At 37.6% G+C, this 19,351-nt stretch overlaps 1 protein-coding gene across 1 annotated transcript; it reads right to left on the reverse strand.

The window, feature by feature from the left end:
• Window positions 1–3,447: 3,447 nt before the first annotated feature.
• On the reverse strand, window positions 3,448–14,490 carry tfa (transferrin-a). Its single transcript, XM_028472266.1, has 18 exons — window positions 14,425–14,490; window positions 14,133–14,265; window positions 13,902–14,053; window positions 11,926–12,028; window positions 11,649–11,840; window positions 9,324–9,453; window positions 9,163–9,218; window positions 8,924–9,087; window positions 8,688–8,841; window positions 7,036–7,199; window positions 6,855–6,951; window positions 6,742–6,762; window positions 6,354–6,518; window positions 5,799–5,949; window positions 4,748–4,815; window positions 4,463–4,644; window positions 4,153–4,345; window positions 3,448–3,761 (listed from the first exon to the last, which is right to left on the reverse strand). Exons 1-18 carry the CDS (start codon window positions 14,479–14,481, stop codon window positions 3,718–3,720), a joined length of 2,226 nt encoding a protein of 741 aa, XP_028328067.1. The 5' UTR covers window positions 14,482–14,490; the 3' UTR covers window positions 3,448–3,717.
• Window positions 14,491–19,351: the final 4,861 nt, after the last annotated feature.

A 19,351-nucleotide genomic window follows, 5' to 3' on the forward strand; every position in this document is an offset into this window, starting at 1 on the left:
TGCACAGTCTCATTCCGCTGTAAGGCAGGAGGAGGCCACACCCCCTCCCAAAAGCACATTGCTGCTCTGCCTCTGGCTTCATAGCATGTTTTTATGTGTTTGCGCAGTAAGTTTCCAAAGATGAAAACATTTACGTAAAAAGGCAGCTCTCTATGCTGCCTTTGGACGTAACCGCGCTATGCTGAATGCTATACGTACGTTCACAGTGCATTAGTGAATTGATCCAGTGTGGCTGCTACAGCTGCTACGTTCTCTAGCCAGTGGGTGGGATAACACTACAGGCAGGCTAGAGACGATAAAGAAACTTTCTTTTCAGGAAAAACTACAGCTTTTAAAAGATGGGAGACCAACACGTGAGCTACCAGACCTTCACCAAAGGTAAGGTCAGAAAATGTTTTGTAATTTTCACAATGAATGGTACAAAAGGAAGAATTGGCTTTGTGGATGCGACTCACTGAGGCTGGGATACACTGTGCAATTTTTTCAATCGTTGCACTCAGCTTCAGCTCAAAGTGTGTAACTCAGGTGCAGAGCCTGAATGTGTGCAGCTGTTCTCACACTGTACGGACCGACACTCTGACACGATCTGACTGCTCACACTGTACGTCCATACACGACACGTCGGGGTCTTGTTTCCGGAAATGCAACGTACAAATTAGAAGAAGAAGAAGAACTCTGAAACATCGCCATTAAAACACAAAGAAGAAGAACCCATAAGTGGAGAGACACTCACAAATCTCAGCAAAAAGAGCTTTAAAAAAGAGACTGTGATCTGATGGACCAGGAACTGGCTGGACAGATGTGGGCAGTACAGTCTGTTAATTCTACAGTGGTCCTATGGTGTTCGCGCATGCGCAGTGTGAGAGTTTGAGGTAAGCCGGTCCGTGGCACTGCTTCGAAGTGAGATACCCTCACGAGTAGTGACTGGATTTCAAATATGTTTGATTTCCTTACGACCATAAGATTGGTGATTGGGAGCTGGTCGTGAGGTGTTAATCGCTTCTCGTGACCCCATGTATACTACACGATGCACGACACACGATCTCGCAGAGACTCGCACGATCCCACAAAATAGACGCACAAGTCGAAAATCGGCTCTAAATGGGCCAAAAATCTCACAGTGTACGCCTGCCATGAGGCTGTTCAGAGTTGTTGTCATTTTCTCCGTGTTTCTGTGTTTCCTACACAAACAACGGATGTGCTGCCGTGTCACGAGATATATCTTGTTGGGAGAGTATGGAGGCTATAGTAAATAATTGTTTGTTTCTTTAATGGTGTTTTACAATGTTGATTTTGTTTGATTAACACTTGCCAGCAGAAACATATGAAATTGTCATTGCTGGTCTCGATTTGCAACGTGCCTACCCAATCCTAGTGGTCACGTCACTGATAATGAGTGTTAAATTATCCAGGTAGGTATAAAGGATAACAGATTTCATTGATTTACATGTACCAGTTTTCTACAAGTTCTTAAAAGAAATAAAATGATAAGGAATTTGCTGGTTTAAAAACCCTTTCTTATTATTGTAGTTCCTGAGTAGTCTTGATGTCCTCACAGGCCCAGAGAGTGAACGTTACCAGTCTTGCTGAGCATTACCGCAGGCTTTATGTTGCGTTTAAGGACACTGTGGCGTCTGCAGAGCGGTGCTTTTCCAAACTCAAACTGATGAAGGCTTAATTTAATTAAGGTCATCCATGGTGGACTTTCTATAAGAAAAAAACAATAGCTAGAATAAATTCAGAAACATCTTGCTTCAAGAAAAGCAAGAGACCATGAACTATAAGTGGAAGTTGAGCATCTATTTAACAAGTTGTTGATGTGTAAAATAGTTTCAGGGAATTTGTCCATTGTTTGCACAAGTAAATTATTATTCTATTGAATTGTCTTTTTCTAGTTCGTTTATCTGAAGTCTTTTTAGTTTTTAAATTCTTATTTTGTGAAGGTGTACAAGCATGACAACAGTATTATGTACCCATGATACCCATCCATCCATCCATCCATCCATCCATCCATCCATCCATTCATCCATCCAAAACATAGCTGCATCGTCTGCCCTAAACATGCTGAAATCTGGTTATTCAGATGAGTTTCTTCAAACATCAACACACGCCTGCTGGTATTTTATGTCAGTTTTCTTTATTTATAAAAGGAGACAATACACATTAATGAACTTAGAATATGTAAATGTGCAAAATTATCGCAATAGATAGATACATTAATTCCCCTTGTTGACCAACGTGTTGCTAAAAGAAACACAACACGTTAAAACTGTAAAAGTATCAGCAGAAGAAGCCTTAGGAATCCAAGCAGTACAACAGACATACACATTGATATATCCATAACAGAGATAGAATAGATACCCAAATATGACACTGCATTCTGTCAGTTTTATGATGTTTTTTATTTTATTTACTTACACTGCAGCTGTCTGTCAGTGCTGTGAATTTGATTGGAAAATGCGCCAAGCCCTGCTAAAACAAAGGCTCTAAATTGTGCTTGCCGGATCCCCCATAGATTTTGTTTGCATGTTCACACCAGCGTATCACTGGTGGCCCCAACTTGTCTCTGTCAAGCCCTGTGATAGACTGGCATCCTATCCAGGGGGGGATTACTCTGCTTCACGCCATATGTCTGCTGGGATAGGCTCCAGCATCCCCTGTGACCCTGTACAGGAAAAAGCAGGTATAGATGACAAGACGAGACATTTTTTTGAAGTTTATCAAACCAGTCAAAACTCAACAACTGCAAAAGCAGTATTGCTTTCTGGCATTGCTCTAGGTCTCTGCAGAGCTTCACTGTCACTAACACATGATCTGCCAAATATCCTGTCTTCATGAAAGATAATCGTTCTTTCTCACTTGCAAAAAGATTGTGGGGGGGGGAGATTTAGTGGAATGAATTTTCTCTAAATTCATCATTTGATGATTAGAGGGACCAACTGATTGGTAGCTAGCGCAAGAAAGTTGTTGCAGCAATTTGATAAAGATGCAAGGCTGTGAGGAGGGAAGGTGGGATTATTTCTTATCTTGTCACTGATAAAAGCCCTAGGAGAGGGGCTACAAAGTCACATGTTGCTCAAAAGCCGAAAGCAGGTCGTCAACAAAACCAGATAAAACATTAAGGGAGAAGATTTAAACTCCTCCCATAAAGACAGGTCTGACCACTGAAGCATGAACCCTCATTTTGAGCTAATGGGCATTGGTAAATGTAGGGATGTACATTTATATATATATGTTATACTAAATTAACATTTATCACTGTTAAAATGTTAATATTTAAAGAATTATGTGTAAAATATAGTAGGACTGAATCTTACATTTATACTTCATATAGTATTATACATTACCCTGTTAGCAAAAATGCTGTTATTTTGGTCTGCTCTTTGACTTTAGTTCAGGAAAATGAATAGAAAACAAACTCTGAATGCACAAAACCACAAAGAGTAATTATGATATCAAAGTTTTATTTGAGAAAAGTCAGACAAGTGAACAAAACAGATGCAGGAACAAAAGCAGAGGAAACTGAACGAATCCTGATGTTGATGTGATCAAGCTTGTCATTATTGATTGGTATTGTATGTGTTTAGTGATTGAAAGTCTAACAGAGCTTTAATATGATCAGCAGGAAAACACAGTCTGAGCTTTATGGTAAATGGCGTACGTGTTGTTATACCACATGAATCAGTAGGTAAGAATATTGTGTGCATCACGTCATCTTTAGACAGTCTGGCACGAATGAAAAGTGCAAGATTTCTCCAGAGCTGTTGAAAAACAGAAGAAAAATTTGGTGAAAATTAGCTAAGCAGAAATAATCACAGCATCAGTAGTAATTTTCTCCAATCCGTGACTCTTTTTTAGGAGGCGCAAAGTACTGAGAAGGGGCAGATGTCATTTCTGTGGGAGCTTAAGGCTTATCAACACCAGTTAAATGACAAGTAAAAGTCATTTTAGTTAACTTAATCCTCAATTGTATCTCAGTTGACTTGTTTATGTGATTAAATGTGTCTAAATTATAACTAAAATAACTCAGAATTCTCTCTAAGGCTTAAGGGTAAATAAAACAATTACTGATTAAAAAAAAAAAGTCAAAGTGTGAATCAACAATTGTTGCTATATTTTTCCTGCAGTTAACCAGACAAATGCTGTACTAACCTGGAGTAGTTTCACTGCAGTGTCTCAGTGAGGACATGGCAGCCATGTATTCTGTTCCCAAAAACTGTTGATAGTTCTGCCCATCTGGAACCTGCTGGAGACACTTGGTCGAGTCCTTGAAGAGAAGGTTCTTTCCATTCTCAGACTGGAACAATCTGAAGGGAGCATCAGTGGCTCTGTTTCCAAAGTTGGCCTGTTTACAGTAATAAAGCTCATCAAAAAAGATTTCATCAATTAAATGTGTACCACATATAATTCACAACTAAATTATGTCAAAATGTTAGTTTACTACAGGTAATCCAACACTGACCTGCTGGACCTGGAGGACGTCGATCACTTTGCTGCGGGCCTCTGGGCGAGTCACCACTGCGTGTGCAGGCACTTTGGCTAAGTTGCAGGACAGATAATCGGACACTGGTACTGGACCCTTCCCTGGACAGATCAGCTCGTAATCCTCAGACTTGACATCACGAGCCCAAACTGGACCGGCACCTTTTGAGAGAGAAGGTGTGATAAAGCTCAGGTCATTGATAGCTTCACAGGAAACAACGTGATCACAAGATGGTGTTAGAACAGGTCTGTGACGGCTCCTCACCATTACTGTTTTCTGGAACAATACTGTGTTTGATGAAGGCCACATCACCAGCTCCCTCAACCAGACACCTGCCACGTTATACCAAAGGTAATAATATCAATCGAGAAGCTGAGGCTTTCAATATTAGGTATGTGTAAAATAAATGACAAATATCTTATTCCAATGTAATTTAATTCTTTAGATTGTAAAAAAAAAAAAAAATGAATGACATAAACATATTATCTAAAATCATATACTTTCTGTACACGTAATGTTAATACACGTATTGTTAATGTGATACAATAATTGGTAACAGGTTATTTGAAGTTTTATACATAAGGCTGACATTACGCTGTCTTTATCTGTCATTAGCATGAATAAGGTGTCATGAAGGCTGTCATTAAGTGTTGTTCGCTAAATTATGTCACATTTGGAGCTATGTTGGCTTTTTTTGGATTAGGTGGAGATTAGGTAGTATTAGGGTTTGGGGTTAGGGTAACGTAGGGTTAGGGTTTGGGTTTACGGTAACGAAGGGTTAGGGTTTGGGGTTAAGGTAACGTATGGTTAGAGTTAGGGTGAGGTAGAGTTAGGGTTTAGGGTTCGGGTAACATAGGGTTAGGGATAGGGTTTAGGGTTCGGGTAACGTAGGGTTAGGGTTAGGGTTTAGGGTTCGGGTAACATAGGGTTAGGGATAGGGTTTAGGGTTCGGGTAACGTAGGGTTAGGGTTAGGGTTTAGGGTTCGGGTAACGTAGGGTTAGAGTTAGGGTTTAGGGTTCGGGTAACGTAGGGTTAGGGTTAGGGTTTAGGGTTCGGGTAATGTAGGGTTAGGGTTAAGGTTAGGGTTAGGGTTTGGGGTTAGGGTAACGAACGGTTAGAGTAACTAACGACACTTAATGACAGCCTTCATGACTCCCTATTCATGCTAATGACAGGTGTCAGGTTCAAGTGTTACCCAATAATCTATACGAATTCCACCTGTTGGCACCATCAGACAGGTTACACATTCTATTTCCTGCTATTCTTAGAGTGCTACAATTGTTTCATACTACCTGTACAGATAATGACACTGACCTGAAGGCTCCAGCATAACCATAGTACTGCTCCTCAGCACTGGGTTTGCACTTGGCCTCATCTCCCACAGCTTTGCCGCTGCCTGCGCACTGACTGCAGAAAGGAGAGGTGAGCTCAGCTCCAGGGGCACAGCCGCTACTGAAGAATTTGGCTGTGGGGGGGGGACGAGATGCAGGTAAAGAGGAGTAGAACCTCACATAACAAGGTTCGCTAAATGTTGGTGTGTTATGATTGTGGTTGGTTAACGGTTGCAAGAGAATGTTTTTTGGGGTTTTTAGTAAGTATATATTTTTTAACAGAATAAATAAATGAATAATAAGGGAATGAGGAAAAATTAAAGCTGTTTGGACATAAATAGTAAAAGTTACAGATATGTGTTTGATAAGAGGTATTGGATTACAAAATCTTAAAATACACAGACTATCAACTTCAAAGAAAAAAACACAAACACTATTTTTAAAGATTTTTCTATGTATCAGATTTGATTAATTATCAATTTTTGTTGTCTGAAAATTGCCGACACCATTATTAATGACATTGTTGTGAGTCACTCACTGAAGTCACAGTCGTTGGTCCTTTTGTAAATATGGCCCATGGGGATGTTCCAGCCTGCAGTCCTGCCAACGCCAGTGTGGCAAGACCTTTTACCCTGCAGGTTGTCCCATGTCACACCTGAGCCCTTCTTCACCACAGCCACAGCATAGTACGAGGACGTAACAGCTGAGAAATACAGGTGACAGGCCAGATAATTAGATATTCAGTGGAATTTAACTTCAATTTACTTAACTTATACATTAGTTTAGGTTGACATTGCTTTTAAATTTGAAAACATTGTGCAAATATATAGACATTTATTTATCTCTAATGTTTAAAAAAAGGAGTAAAAAAGAGCTTAGTTTTCCTTTCTAACTATAGATGTATATATAAATAGAAAAATGACTACCATTAGAGGAGTCGCAGAGCTCTGTGAAGGGAAACAGAGGAAAATATTATATTACATGGAAACTTTGGGATAAAAGCAAACACGAGAAGATGTCTGCTAACAATGTGTCATACCGTCCTCATACTGCTCAACCATGGCAGGAACCAAACCACATTTCCCAGCTGTGTAAACCTGTCCTCCATCCACCGCCATGGCATCAGCCTCTTTTCGCTGAAACAACAGATTATCACACAAATTATATTAAAAAAACTTTTCAATTTGCTAAGACGAGCTAACATTCCCAGATAGTTTTACCATGATCTTCTTCAGACACTCGTCCACTGTGGGTGCGTTCTGGCATTCGATGGCAGCAGTGTCACCAGTCACACTGTTGATGCTCCAAGTGTCGCATTTGGTGGTTTCAGCGTGACCCACGGCGCACCACTTAATGGTAGAGGGAGAAGTGCCTGGTGTCTGCTCTGGAGGGGAATCAGAACAACAGTGCCTTCAAATTCACATTCCAAGGAACACATTGCCTGTTTGGGACTTTATTCACTTATGAATTCATATTTAACAATGATCAGAGGTGATAAGTAACAAAGTACAAATACTTCGTTACTGTACTTAAGTAGTTTTTTCTGGTATCTGTACTTACCTTGAGTGTTTATTTTTTGGTAGCTTTTTACTTTTACTCCTTACTTTTTAAAACAAATATCTGTACTTTCTTACATTTTGAAAATTGCTTGTTATTTTTAAGACCTTTGAAGATGACATCACAACGAAAATGTTAAACTCAAATCTGTTCTGGGTTTTGTTGCGCATTTGCACTTGTTTTTATTGACACATTTTATTTCCAACTGTTTAATTTAACTTTTAATTTAAAAAAAATTAATATATGGAATTTTCTGGTTTAAAAACCCTGTCTTATTATTCAAGGAACATTTGTTTTACTTTTTACTTGTTTTACTTCAGTACATTTAGTATTATGTACTTTTTTTTAACTTTTACTCAAGTAAGAAAGAAACTTCAATACTTTTACTTTTACCAGTCATTTTTTATTCAAGTATCTTTTACTCGAGTACTGAAGACTAGTACTTTTGCCCCCTCTGAAAACGACACTTCCGATACATATTATTTCTCACCTGGATTAATGTCTTTCTGGAGCCGAAAAAAATACCTTCTCAGTAAAGACAATACATTGTATAAAATTCTACACAGTTAGAATAAGTTAGTTAAATTAATGTATATGAAGGGCTACAAAAAGTAACTTGAATTTGATAAAACATGATCATGTGATGTCACATTCTAATTGCTCATTTCTTGCAATATATCAAGTTTGCATATTAAGCCGGCATGTTGCCAATTAAATAAATCTTTCCCCACACAAATAAGATCTCTATTTTCTGCCAGACTAGTCTTTTAGTTTATTTAGTTATCTTACCAGGGATTTAAAACTTAATGTTAGTCACAGGTGCAGGAAAGTTGATGGTCTGTAGATGTTGCAGGAGTAAGAAGATGGCTGAGTCATTGCACAATGTGATTTATTTTTAAGTTAACAAATTGTTTTATCAGAATTGTATTTGATGAATTTAAATTTAAATTCATTTCATTAATCATCAATACCCTCTGTAAGAAATAACAGTTCATTATTTTAATATTTCTTTAAAGTTACAGGGAGCCATTTCAAAAGAGTTAAAGAGCCGCATGAGGCTCCAGAGCCGCAGGTTGGAGACCCCTTCCCTAATCCTTCGTAACCCTAACCCCTAACCCTAACCCTGCCTAACTCCACTTGATCCTTCTACCAAACCCAAAATGCCAACATAGCTCCAAAGGTCTCATAATTTAGCAAAAGAACGACACTTAAAAAAAGCCATCATGACACCGTATTCATGCTAATGTTAGATAATGACAGCGTAATGTATAAAACTTCCAATAAAGTGTGACGAAGACTAGCTCTTCTTTTCTACCTTTCTTCAGGGAGCGGATGATGCTCATGTATTCAGCACCCAGATAGAGGAAGGAGTCTGTGTTTGGAGGCACCTGCACCAGCTTTACAGTTGAATCCTTGAACATCAGGTTCTTGGAGGGTGCGTATGCATCGGAGGAGAACAGGTTAAAGCCCTGGAGGGACAAAGAGCACAAATAAGCCATAACCAAAGAGCAGTAGCCTATTAATGACTTGTAGAAGTGTATTGACCCTCACCTGCACATTACCGAGACTTGTCCAGATCAGCTCTGCCAGCTGTGGGTCTTTGCGGGTCACAACAGCATGAGCGGGAACTCTGGCCAGGTGGCAGGTTTCATAGCTGTCGATGGGTGCTCTTGTGTTATCCTTGCACAGCAGCTCGTACTTGGACTTTTCTGAATCTTGAAATACGACATCACATAAATACTGTATACATATACATACAAACATGTAAATGCAGTTCACAATATACTGACCTGGCACAGTTAGATGTTTGACAAATGCTACATCTCCAGCACCCTCTACCAGACACCTATTTAAAATACCAGTTAGTTTATAGAGCACTCATAAAAACAATTTGTGTTAAAAAGTGATCTGCATGGGTTAGAATGGTTAGTGTCAGAGGACAGGTACTGACTGGAAGGCTCCGTTATAGTCATAGTAGGGCTCCTTTTGGGACCTGGTGCAGTCTCCTTTGCAGGCTTCACACAGCTTGCTGCCCTTTGTTGCTCCTGGAGCACAGCTGGACATGAAGAACTCGCTCACAGCTAGAGACCAAAATAAAGACCCTGTTAGCAGACCGTTACTCCGAAGCAGCAAAGCATCAGACAAGTGAGTTAAATATCAAATAAATTGTTCTCCAACTTTAGATGAAGTCTACATTTTAAATAGTTAGTGTCAGGGTTATGAAGCCACCACCAGGGTACAGGTCGCTGTACATTTCTCCTTGAATGACATCCTTGATTTCTAAAGAAAAAAAACAAAACAAAAAAACTAGGAAAGTTCCTGATTATGTATAAATGATCTGACTTTTCCCCCATATGTGAATACTTTTACCTGAAACAAAAACCCAGAACAACTTGTAAAATTCAACTTTTATGTTCCTGCTGTAGTATTTCACTGTGCAAATAGAACAGGCTTCTCACAGACGTTTTGCTTTGTGTCAGAATGTAACAGGAATAGTCCAGTAACTATTGAGACAAGTGCCTGAAAGCTGGACCTTTTTGAGCCTATAGTCCTTTGTCCGACTGCAACTTTTTACTTAGAAAACTATTAAAAAACAACAATAATGATGGAATGAACGAGTGATAACATTTTAAAGAATCTCATGTTGTAAATAAGTGGAAAGAAACAGTCTGTAGTGCAGTGGTTGCAAAGGTTTTTTTGGATCGTGACCTCATTTTTATAACAAGAATTTCTGGTGACCTCAAAGACATTTTTTTAATCATGTTTGAGTTCAGATCTATCCATAAAGTATAGAAATACATTTGTTTAAGATTGTGTGTTATTTTAATTTAAAAAGAATTATAATTCTAAAATACTGAAAAATCGATTTCAATTTTTCAGAAATTTTAAAACACTGACTTAGTGGTTCCTGAATAGATTCTTTTTCTAGAATTTTTTATCATTTTCGGTCACCTCACGCCTGGGTTTGGACAAAGACTGACACTTGATTTGTTCATTTGCCTCTCTCTCTCTCTCTCTCTCTCTCTCAAATACTCCCTGTAGTGCCATTGCGTACCCCTAGGGGTACACGTACCCCCATTTGAGAAACACTGGCCTTCACCACTGATACGGTGGATACCTATTTGTTTTGGCTGGTGACTGTAAAGCCTCCCCTTCCTCCATCGTCTCTCAACTTCTCTCCTGAGTTGAATCAGTAATCAGTGGGACAATATAGTTCACGGGATGGAACGATATACAATACTGGGCTCACAATAACTACACAGGACGGTAGTTTTGGAAAGGAAAAAAAGACCAAGAAATCGCAGTTCAAAACTTACATATTTACTGTGATTATAATCTTTTCAACTCAAGTAAATATAAAATAAATGATAACAGGAATTAATCCATTTTTTTTCCTACTCAAAGTGCAAAAGTTCTATCCTGCAGATAGAACACAAAAACAAAGACTGGAAATTTAGGCCAGTCTAAAATTAAAAACCAATTAATGTTATCATAATGTATTCTTCAAACAAATATTCCTAAACCCTTACCACCACTGTTCCTGCTAATGTCGCATATGTGACCCATTATTCTCACTTTTAACCTCTTTTCACCATATTTCATACTTATTTTTGACAACTTAACCACAATTTGTCATGCCCATTATTTGTCAGTTTAAACTAATTGTTCCATGACTGACACACTTTGAATCCTATTTTTTACCACTTTTTCTGCCTGTTTTTGACCACTGTAATTTGCAACTTTTGACCAATTATCTGTGGTTTTTAAAATCCCATTTCACTACCCTTACCACCATTTTGGTCACTTCTAACCCATTTTATTTCTGATTAAAATATAATTTACATCTTTAAGATGACTATATATGGTGCAAATACTAATACACTTCCTGTATAACAGTGGGTATTACTCAGATGAATAAATAAATGTGGTTATCACAGATTCATAGAACAATGGACCATCATTTTGTGACTTTATGGATGGGCACCAAAAATCTCTCCCCTTTATCTCCCCTTATAGATGACCCTGTCTCTACATGACTGTTCTTCAATGTTCATGTCTGTGTTCAACAGACCAGGTGTCCCTGGTCTCTGGAACCTTTATTTTGGGGGCCGTCGGCTGAAAAGGTTGAAAACCACTGCTGTAGGGGGCTGAAAAGTATTTGAGGGCTTGTCCAGGATGTGAATCCGGGACCTTTCACACCCTGAACAAGAATCATACTTTACAGGCAATTTTTCGTGATCTGCACATGGAGAACAGTGCAAATCATGCCACTCACCCTCCTCCACAGGTTTGTCCTCAATGCCCGCCCATGGCAAAATATTCATGGACACCAGAGTTCCTATTGGGATGTTCCAGCCTGCAGATTTTCCCAAACCAGTGTGGCAAGATTTTTTCCCTCTCAGATCTTTGAACATGAATCCACTTCCCTTCTTCACCACAGCAACAGCGAAGTAGCAGGTGTCTGAGGCTGTGTGAGCATGCAATAAATGAACAGTTAAAACATGTTCATACACAAAGCTGTTTCTTTAGTGAGGACAGCTGAGTAGACTTACTGATGCCATAGTCCTCAGCAATGATGGGCTGCAGGTCGTAATTGATCAGTCCAGCAGTGTAGACGTCTCCTCCGTCCAAAGTGATTGCGTCTGCTTCACCAGCCTGTTGGAAACTTACTTTATTACAGCCACATAATGATATCTATATCATAAATGTGCTTTCAAATGATCATATTTTTTGGTTTTGTTTGCTCTGATCAGATGGTCACTTAATGGTGTGTCTCTGATGTTAAAGGTCCAGTATTATACTATTTTTCACCCATCTCCATTTGTTCTAAGAACCCCAACAACTTAGCATTTGTAGTTTATTTTCACAAACTGGCCTGTTTTACAGAGTTTTAGCCTCTGAAAAGTCACTTTCTTAGCAGTTCTAAAAACAGGCTGATTTGGGGCCTACTTATGCATATTCATGAGTAGGCGTGTCTGTAGACGCTGACGTCATGCCTTGCGAGGGAGATCAGTGATCACCAAAGCGATTTTCTTTTTGCTATCCACACACTGTTGCTATTGTTTTAAGCCATAAAACAGCACATTACAGTAAAACACATGGTTATTTAAGCGGTTATTGTGATTGTGAGTCTGTCTCAGCGCTTCAGGCTGTGTGTTTATCACAGCAGCAGCAGCAGCAGTGGGGTAATTCAGCTGCTTTAAACACTCACTGGCTGCTAAGTTACTTTCTTCTCCTCCTCAACTCTATTAACTACAGGAATAGTGTATTTAAAGTGATAATCATTTGTTTTGTTCAACCGCTGCGTCACATTGTGTCACAAACACGTCAGATTAAGTCAAAGGTGATATGAGGCGACATAGCAGATACTAAAAAAGGAACGGCTCAGCGCATTGAAAAATTGCTTGCGTGGGCGTGGTTTGTAGAGGGCGTCGCTTGTACTGTACTTGAGGCTGCAGCTGGATATACTTGCATTTGGTACTTATTTTTCTAGCCAATCAGGAAAGATCAAAGTAGTAGGTAAGTAAGTTAGGTAAATCCTTTTTAGTAGATGGATAAAAAAGAAGTATGTACTTTGTAATTCTTGTAAGAGTAAAGAGTTGAAAGAAGCTATTCAGATTTCAAATTTTAAAAAAAAACTTATCTCCATTTCATTTGATTTTAATTGCAGTATATGATTTTCAGAGGTGGCAGAAATACTTGTCTTCAGTACTGAAATAAGTACTAATAAATATAGATACTTGAATAAAAAATTACTTTGGTAAAAGTATTTAAATAACTCCCTTACTTGGGTAAAAGTAAAAATAAAAAAAATAAAGGGTTTTTAAACCAGCAAATTCCATATCGTTCTTTCTTTCTTTTTTTTTTTTTTTAAGAATTGGTACATGGAAATAAATAAAATCTGTTACTCTTTATGAACACCTGGATATTTTATCACTCATTATAGATAACATCTGTAAATACAATTTTTTCTTTTCTTTTTTTTCTAAATAAAAATGCTCAATAAAACCTAGAGCAGCTTTGAGTTTAACATTTTTAGAACTTAAAAATGTTAACCATAAAACTAAGTGACCTGTCTAACAGAAAAAAGCTCAAACTACCAACATTTTGCATTTCGCCTCAAGAAAATCATGTTCTCCAGGTTTCTGGAATGTAGAAAGTAGAAAGTAGAGACGTTTGTTTAAAAAAAGTAAGGAGTGAAAGTAAAAGTACAGATACTAGAAAAAAACTAACTACAGTAAGTACATTAACTAAGAAATTTTACTTCGTTACTTGTCACCTCTGAGGATTTCACTGATTAAAACATCTGAACTTTTTAAAGTCAAAACTTAGAGTTGTGATATTCCCCTAGTAGAATACCATTCATTCTTTTTTACCCTACAATCAACCGTCTTAGGATGTCTTTGCATTTTTTGCACTGTGCAAAGTGAGGGTCAGTCCAAACATTCAAAATGCTCATTTTACAGATGGATTGCATTGAAAAACTTTTATAGTTGTACAAATGTTTAGATTATTGATTGTCGCTCACCTTGATTGCCACTATGCAGTCTAAGGTGGACTCTCTCTTCACACAGGTGAACACTGGAGCTGCAGCGGCCAAATCTGTGCATTTCCGAAGCTCCTGGTCTGACTTGACACACCATTTTACCTTGTTCTCAGCTGGGGCTGCAAACAGGACGCCTGCGGAGATAAAAGTGTGCAAAGTTTAGATGAAGTTGGGCAATTCAAATAAATCTTGTGCATGCGTGAAAGTTCCTACTGATGCATTGCAGCAGCAGCAGCACATGGAGGAGCATCTTCATGATGGGTGGATTGAGGGAATCTGCAGATGAGCTGTGCAGAGAGTCTGGGACGCAGCTCGGCCTTTTATAGCAGCTCAGGCAGGAGAGGGACTAAGAGATAAAGTGTCACAGTTTACTCAGGTTTCCTAACACACACACACACACACACACACACACACACACGCACACACGCACACATGCACACACACTCACACACACACACACACAGATTACATGCCAGATATTTCCACATAATGGAAATCCACGCACTTTAACCTGCTGTTTGCACTCATCAAAACTATACAAATAAAACTGAAAGCCAGTCATGCATTTGGAAATTTGTGTACTGTGTGAAATGATTAATTCATGTTGCTTAATGTGATCTTAAAGAGCAATAAATAAGTAAATGCAAAATGTGTGTTTTTTTTTAATACAATACATTTTAAATACATTTGCTGTAATGCACATTTCTTGCATCAAGCATAATTGCATGTTTATTCATAGTTGAAATCTGTTGTTGACTATCGCTGTCGGCCCATGAGCAAACCTCTTGACCCTAACTGCTCCCTGGGTGTTACCCTGGCAACCCACTGCTTGGTTACAAAGACGTGTGATTTATGTTAAATGGTAATGATAAAATCAAAATATACATGAATTCTGTTTTACTTTTCTTTAAACAAAGATAGGTTGTGTGTAGGCTTAGCCTGGTCTTGTTTCAAATAGTACATATCACGTATCTTGTGTTCCTCATTCTTGTGTCACCGTCTTTCTACTATTTCATTCTACATATCTTTCCTGATACTTTTGCCAAACGCAGCAACAAAAAAGAACAATTGTAAAATATACAGCTTTTTGTTTCAAAAGCAGAATCAGATTGATAATACAGAGGGAGAAATTCAAAACTTACTTTGAAAAATGTTTCTTGCAAGTAGGCCTTATGGAAGAAAAATGACTTTTGTGACCTAGTAAAGAGTTGTGTTTACACAGTCAATAGAGTTTCATAACATGAGTGAAGGTTCCTGCTGGTTTGCAAACCGAAACATAACAACCCTTTGTTCGTTACCAAAGGACACCTCATTTTTATTATACTTTTGATGTTTCATAGGACGTTGTACGTGTGCAGCATGAGAGGATTTTTCATTTTTTTAAATTTAGACAAAATATAGTTATTCTGTTTATTAAGTTATCCATCTTCTGTGTCTGTTTCATTCATCACAGGTTTGAAAGGGTCTGTTGGTGCCAATCTAAGCTCACATTAAGTGGAAGGTGGGATTTACTCTAAACTGGACTCCAGGCTGTAACACACAGAGTACTGATATATCCTACTCAAGTAGAAGTACTGTTACTTAATTGAAATTGTACACAAGTACAAGTAAAAAGTAGCTCAATTAAATAGTACTCAAAGTAAAAGTTACTAGTTACTTTTGGTAATAAGTCTTGTCACGGTTCCCTTGCATACAGTAAACATCTCATGTATAAATTTAAAAAGGTACAGATGAGATTTTGCACAGTTGGAACTTTTAATTTATTTTCCACAAAGGCCTCTGTGTGCAATTCTTTTTTTTTTTTTAAATAAATTAACACCAAAGAATCGGTGCATTACGTTTAATCTGGTTGGTCAGTTATGATGTGATGCATTTAATTGTTGTCTGGTCATTTCATTTTTTGTAGTTTCAAAATGTCTATTGATCACTTTAAAACAAAAAAATTATATTTTACTCAGTAACTTTTGGGTGTAGAAGTGTAACAAATTACTTCTTTTAAAACATATTTAGCCACGAGTAAAACTACTGATTTAAGAAATATACAAAAAAGTACAAGTCCCCCATAAAAGCAACTCAGTTACAGTAACATGAGTAATCTGTTTAACCTCTAACAATGATTCAATTCAATGGGTGAATTAGAGTCTCCTGTTGACCAATATATATATTTTAATTGTGGAAGGAAGCTGGGTTACCTGAAAAAATACCAACACCAACACCTAGCCCTAAATAACCTTGACCATTGCAGTCATCATCTATCATTGGATAGAATCAAGTATATCACACGTAGCTGTGCACATTGTTCTTTTTTTTAAGTAATGGATGAACATCCATCACTCTGTCACAATGAGGGCATACATAGTACCAGTAAGTCCTGACTCCAGAATTGTTTTGTTTGAGTTTTTGTGGCTCAATTTCCCAGCAGACCCATTGAAAGGCGACTGTAAAAGGAACACACATAATTTACATGCTTCAAGTATAAAAACATGTTTGCACAACTTGACTCACTCATACGTTCACATTCTTCATCAGTTTCTGGACAAAGAAGTCATTGGAAGAGAGCGAAAAAGCCAGACAACAGAGTAACAAAGAGCTTTATTCATGTCGTGTCAAAATGGGAAATGCACAGTTTCAAAATCTTGTCTTTGGAGAACTGTAAGCTGTAAAGTTCTGTAAGTTATTTACACTGAAGCCCTCACCCTATCTGTTCCTGTTGTGGAGAACTTTCTGTCCAAGCTTTTTGATTGTACCATCAATTTATTCTAGTGGGTTTTTATTTACAATTTGTCCTGTTTTTGCAATCTGCTGTATCGCCCATGACCGACCTTGAGCAGTTTCTTTTTTTTTCTTTCCCATTTCCTCATGGGTCCCCGGGTCACTTTGCTTTTTGAAATCATGTCTATCAGGAGAAAACTTGATGATCGAATGGAATTTTCCAAATGTGTTCATTAAAAATGTGAACACATATTTCAATCACAAATAGAAACAAAATATGATTAATTTTCACAAGCATTTCCATAGATTTTGTCCACAAATTAAAGATTAGATGTCCTTGAATTCATTTTGAGATATTTCTCTTCCTATACTTTCACCACATCTAAAATGTTTCTATTCAGCATGTTTGACATCTAAAATCCTAAAACGTATTCATGCTTTAATTCAACTTTTTAAGGTTATTTAATGTCATTTTTGTATAATTTATTTGTTTAGATTAAACCTTTTAAGTGGTGCATACACAGAAATGTGCAGTAATGATAATTACTCTTCTTTGTAAAGTGGTATATTGCTAAATACTGTATATATAAATACTTTATTTCTCAACTGTCAGAATTCCACACAGTGCATGGACAAAATAGTACCAAACGGACAAAATCCAATTAAACCTGAAAAAGACATCCCATTTTCCATTTATGAAATGCCAAAACACACTAACCACAGGTATAACATTAAAACCTAACCTTATCATAATTGTAATGAAATGATTAATATTAAATATTTCTCATTATTCTATTATTTACGTGAGGCTGGGATTTGGTCCATTTTTTCAGTAAAGGGTTAAGATCTTGTCCTGTCACCATTACATGGGTTGTGTCCCTAAAACAATTACTCTTCAGTAAGTAGGATTTTTTTCATTGGTATAAAGTAGCCCTGCGATGGACTGGCGCCCTGTCCTGGGTGTACCCCATGCTAACACCCAATGGGAGCTGGAGATAGGCACCAGCAGACCCCTACAACTCTGAAAAAGGAGCAAGTGGGTCAGAAAATGAATGGATGAATAGTATAAAGCAAAGTTGGGGTCAATTATAATTGTAATTGAGTAATTGAGAATTAATTATAATTATGACATAATTATAATTGTAATTTGAAACAATCTGTTGCTGTTGTAATTGTAATTAAGTTGTAATTGAGTTTAGTTAATTGACATTGTAATTGTAATTGGTATGGTGATTTACAATTTAATTAAATGTAAACCTGTGAAACCATGGCTTCCACAAAGTAGTAAACAATTATTAAAATATGTTTCATATCAACTTTTCCCACTACCTGTCAGTGAATCTTGAGGATCATTTTACAGTTTAAAAAAATACACATATATAAATCTAGGGATAGATTGACAGAAACAAGTTGGGATGAACTACGGCCCTGCCCACGGAATTTCTCAGCGCCGAATGGCACTTACCACGTTCCCGAGAATTCAGTCCAATGACTCGGTTCCACCTAGTAAAAAAAAAAACGGAGTAGTCATTTTATAAATGGGGCCCCTGGTGACCCCGTGACACGTACGGGGTCATGGGCCCCATTTATATACTGGTATGTACCAATGATTCGGTACCACCAACCGTTTGACTCGCAAATAAATGGGAAATCAACTTCCGTTTTTTTTTTTCTTTTGGGAATCCTTGGGGCCCCCCTGGGCCCCAAATTGATAATCGGGCTCCGAGCGTTGATGCGTAAACATACATAGATTATACCTACCAAATTTCAGCCCCATCCATTCACGAATAACAGAGGATTAGTGATTTTAACTAGTGTAGAAGAAGAAGAAGAAGAAGAAGAAGAAGAAGAAGAAGAGCAAACACCCACACCAAAAATATTAATACCAGTCTATTAATGAATTATGAAGCCTAATAAGGTAACCAAGATATGAGAGATTAATTAGATGGTAGATTATATTTTTGTGTATTTTACAGCTGATTTAAGACCTCGGTCAAAACTGACCCGTTAGCAAAAGAGATGCTAACAGCAAGCTAACACAAGAGGAAGGTTACTCTAGTAATTGAGAACATAAATGTAAAGGGAAAAATAATACTTGCAATTTGAAATGTAATTGGGAAAAAATGATGGCCACTGAGCTGTAATTGAACATGGATAATTGAAGACGTTATTGTAATTGAAAAATGGAATTGACCCCAACCCTGGTATAAAATATATGACAATGAAATACATACTTTAGGTAATTCAATGTCATATACTTTATGAGTTTTGTATCATATTCATATGTGTAAATGCTCGTCAAAGGGAGACGAGGTCAGACGTGAACATTTGCTAATAAGTGAGAATGGAATAGCATTTGCTATTTGCATTTAAGGTTTGTGTACTGTCCTAATGTGACCATGTGACCTTTAACACCTCCCTGTCTCCTCACATCACAGTGAGAAGATAAGCCCTCTGCATCATCGTCCCTTTGAAGACCTCAACCCTGTCTGTCTATCCTTGCCATGTAAAATCCCATGAGTCATCAGATCATAGACCTAATGACCAGGGTTAGGGTCATTTATAATTTTCATTGTGTAATTGGTAATTCATTACAATGATGGCATAATTATAATTGTAATTTAAAAAAATATGTTGCTGTCCTATTGTAGTGAAATTGTAATTGAGTTTAGATAATTGACTTTGCAATTGCCATAAAAATTGCAAATTGAAATTTAACG

This window comes from Gouania willdenowi, chromosome 17 (genome assembly GCF_900634775.1).
Source record: "Gouania willdenowi chromosome 17, fGouWil2.1, whole genome shotgun sequence".
Classification (NCBI taxonomy): Eukaryota; Metazoa; Chordata; class Actinopteri; order Blenniiformes; family Gobiesocidae; genus Gouania; species Gouania willdenowi.

Coding starts and splice junctions, on each gene's coding strand:
- tfa (XM_028472266.1), bottom strand. CDS start 14,481: ATGACTGGCTTTCAGTTTTATTTGTATAGTTTTGATGAGTGCAAACAG. Junction 14,054..14,132: donor GCTGCTGCTGCAATGCATCA/GTAGGAACTTTC, acceptor TTATCTCCGCAG/GCGTCCTGTTTGCAGCCCCA. Junction 9,088..9,162: donor CAAACATCTAACTGTGCCAG/GTCAGTATATTG, acceptor TCGTATTTCAAG/ATTCAGAAAAGTCCAAGTAC.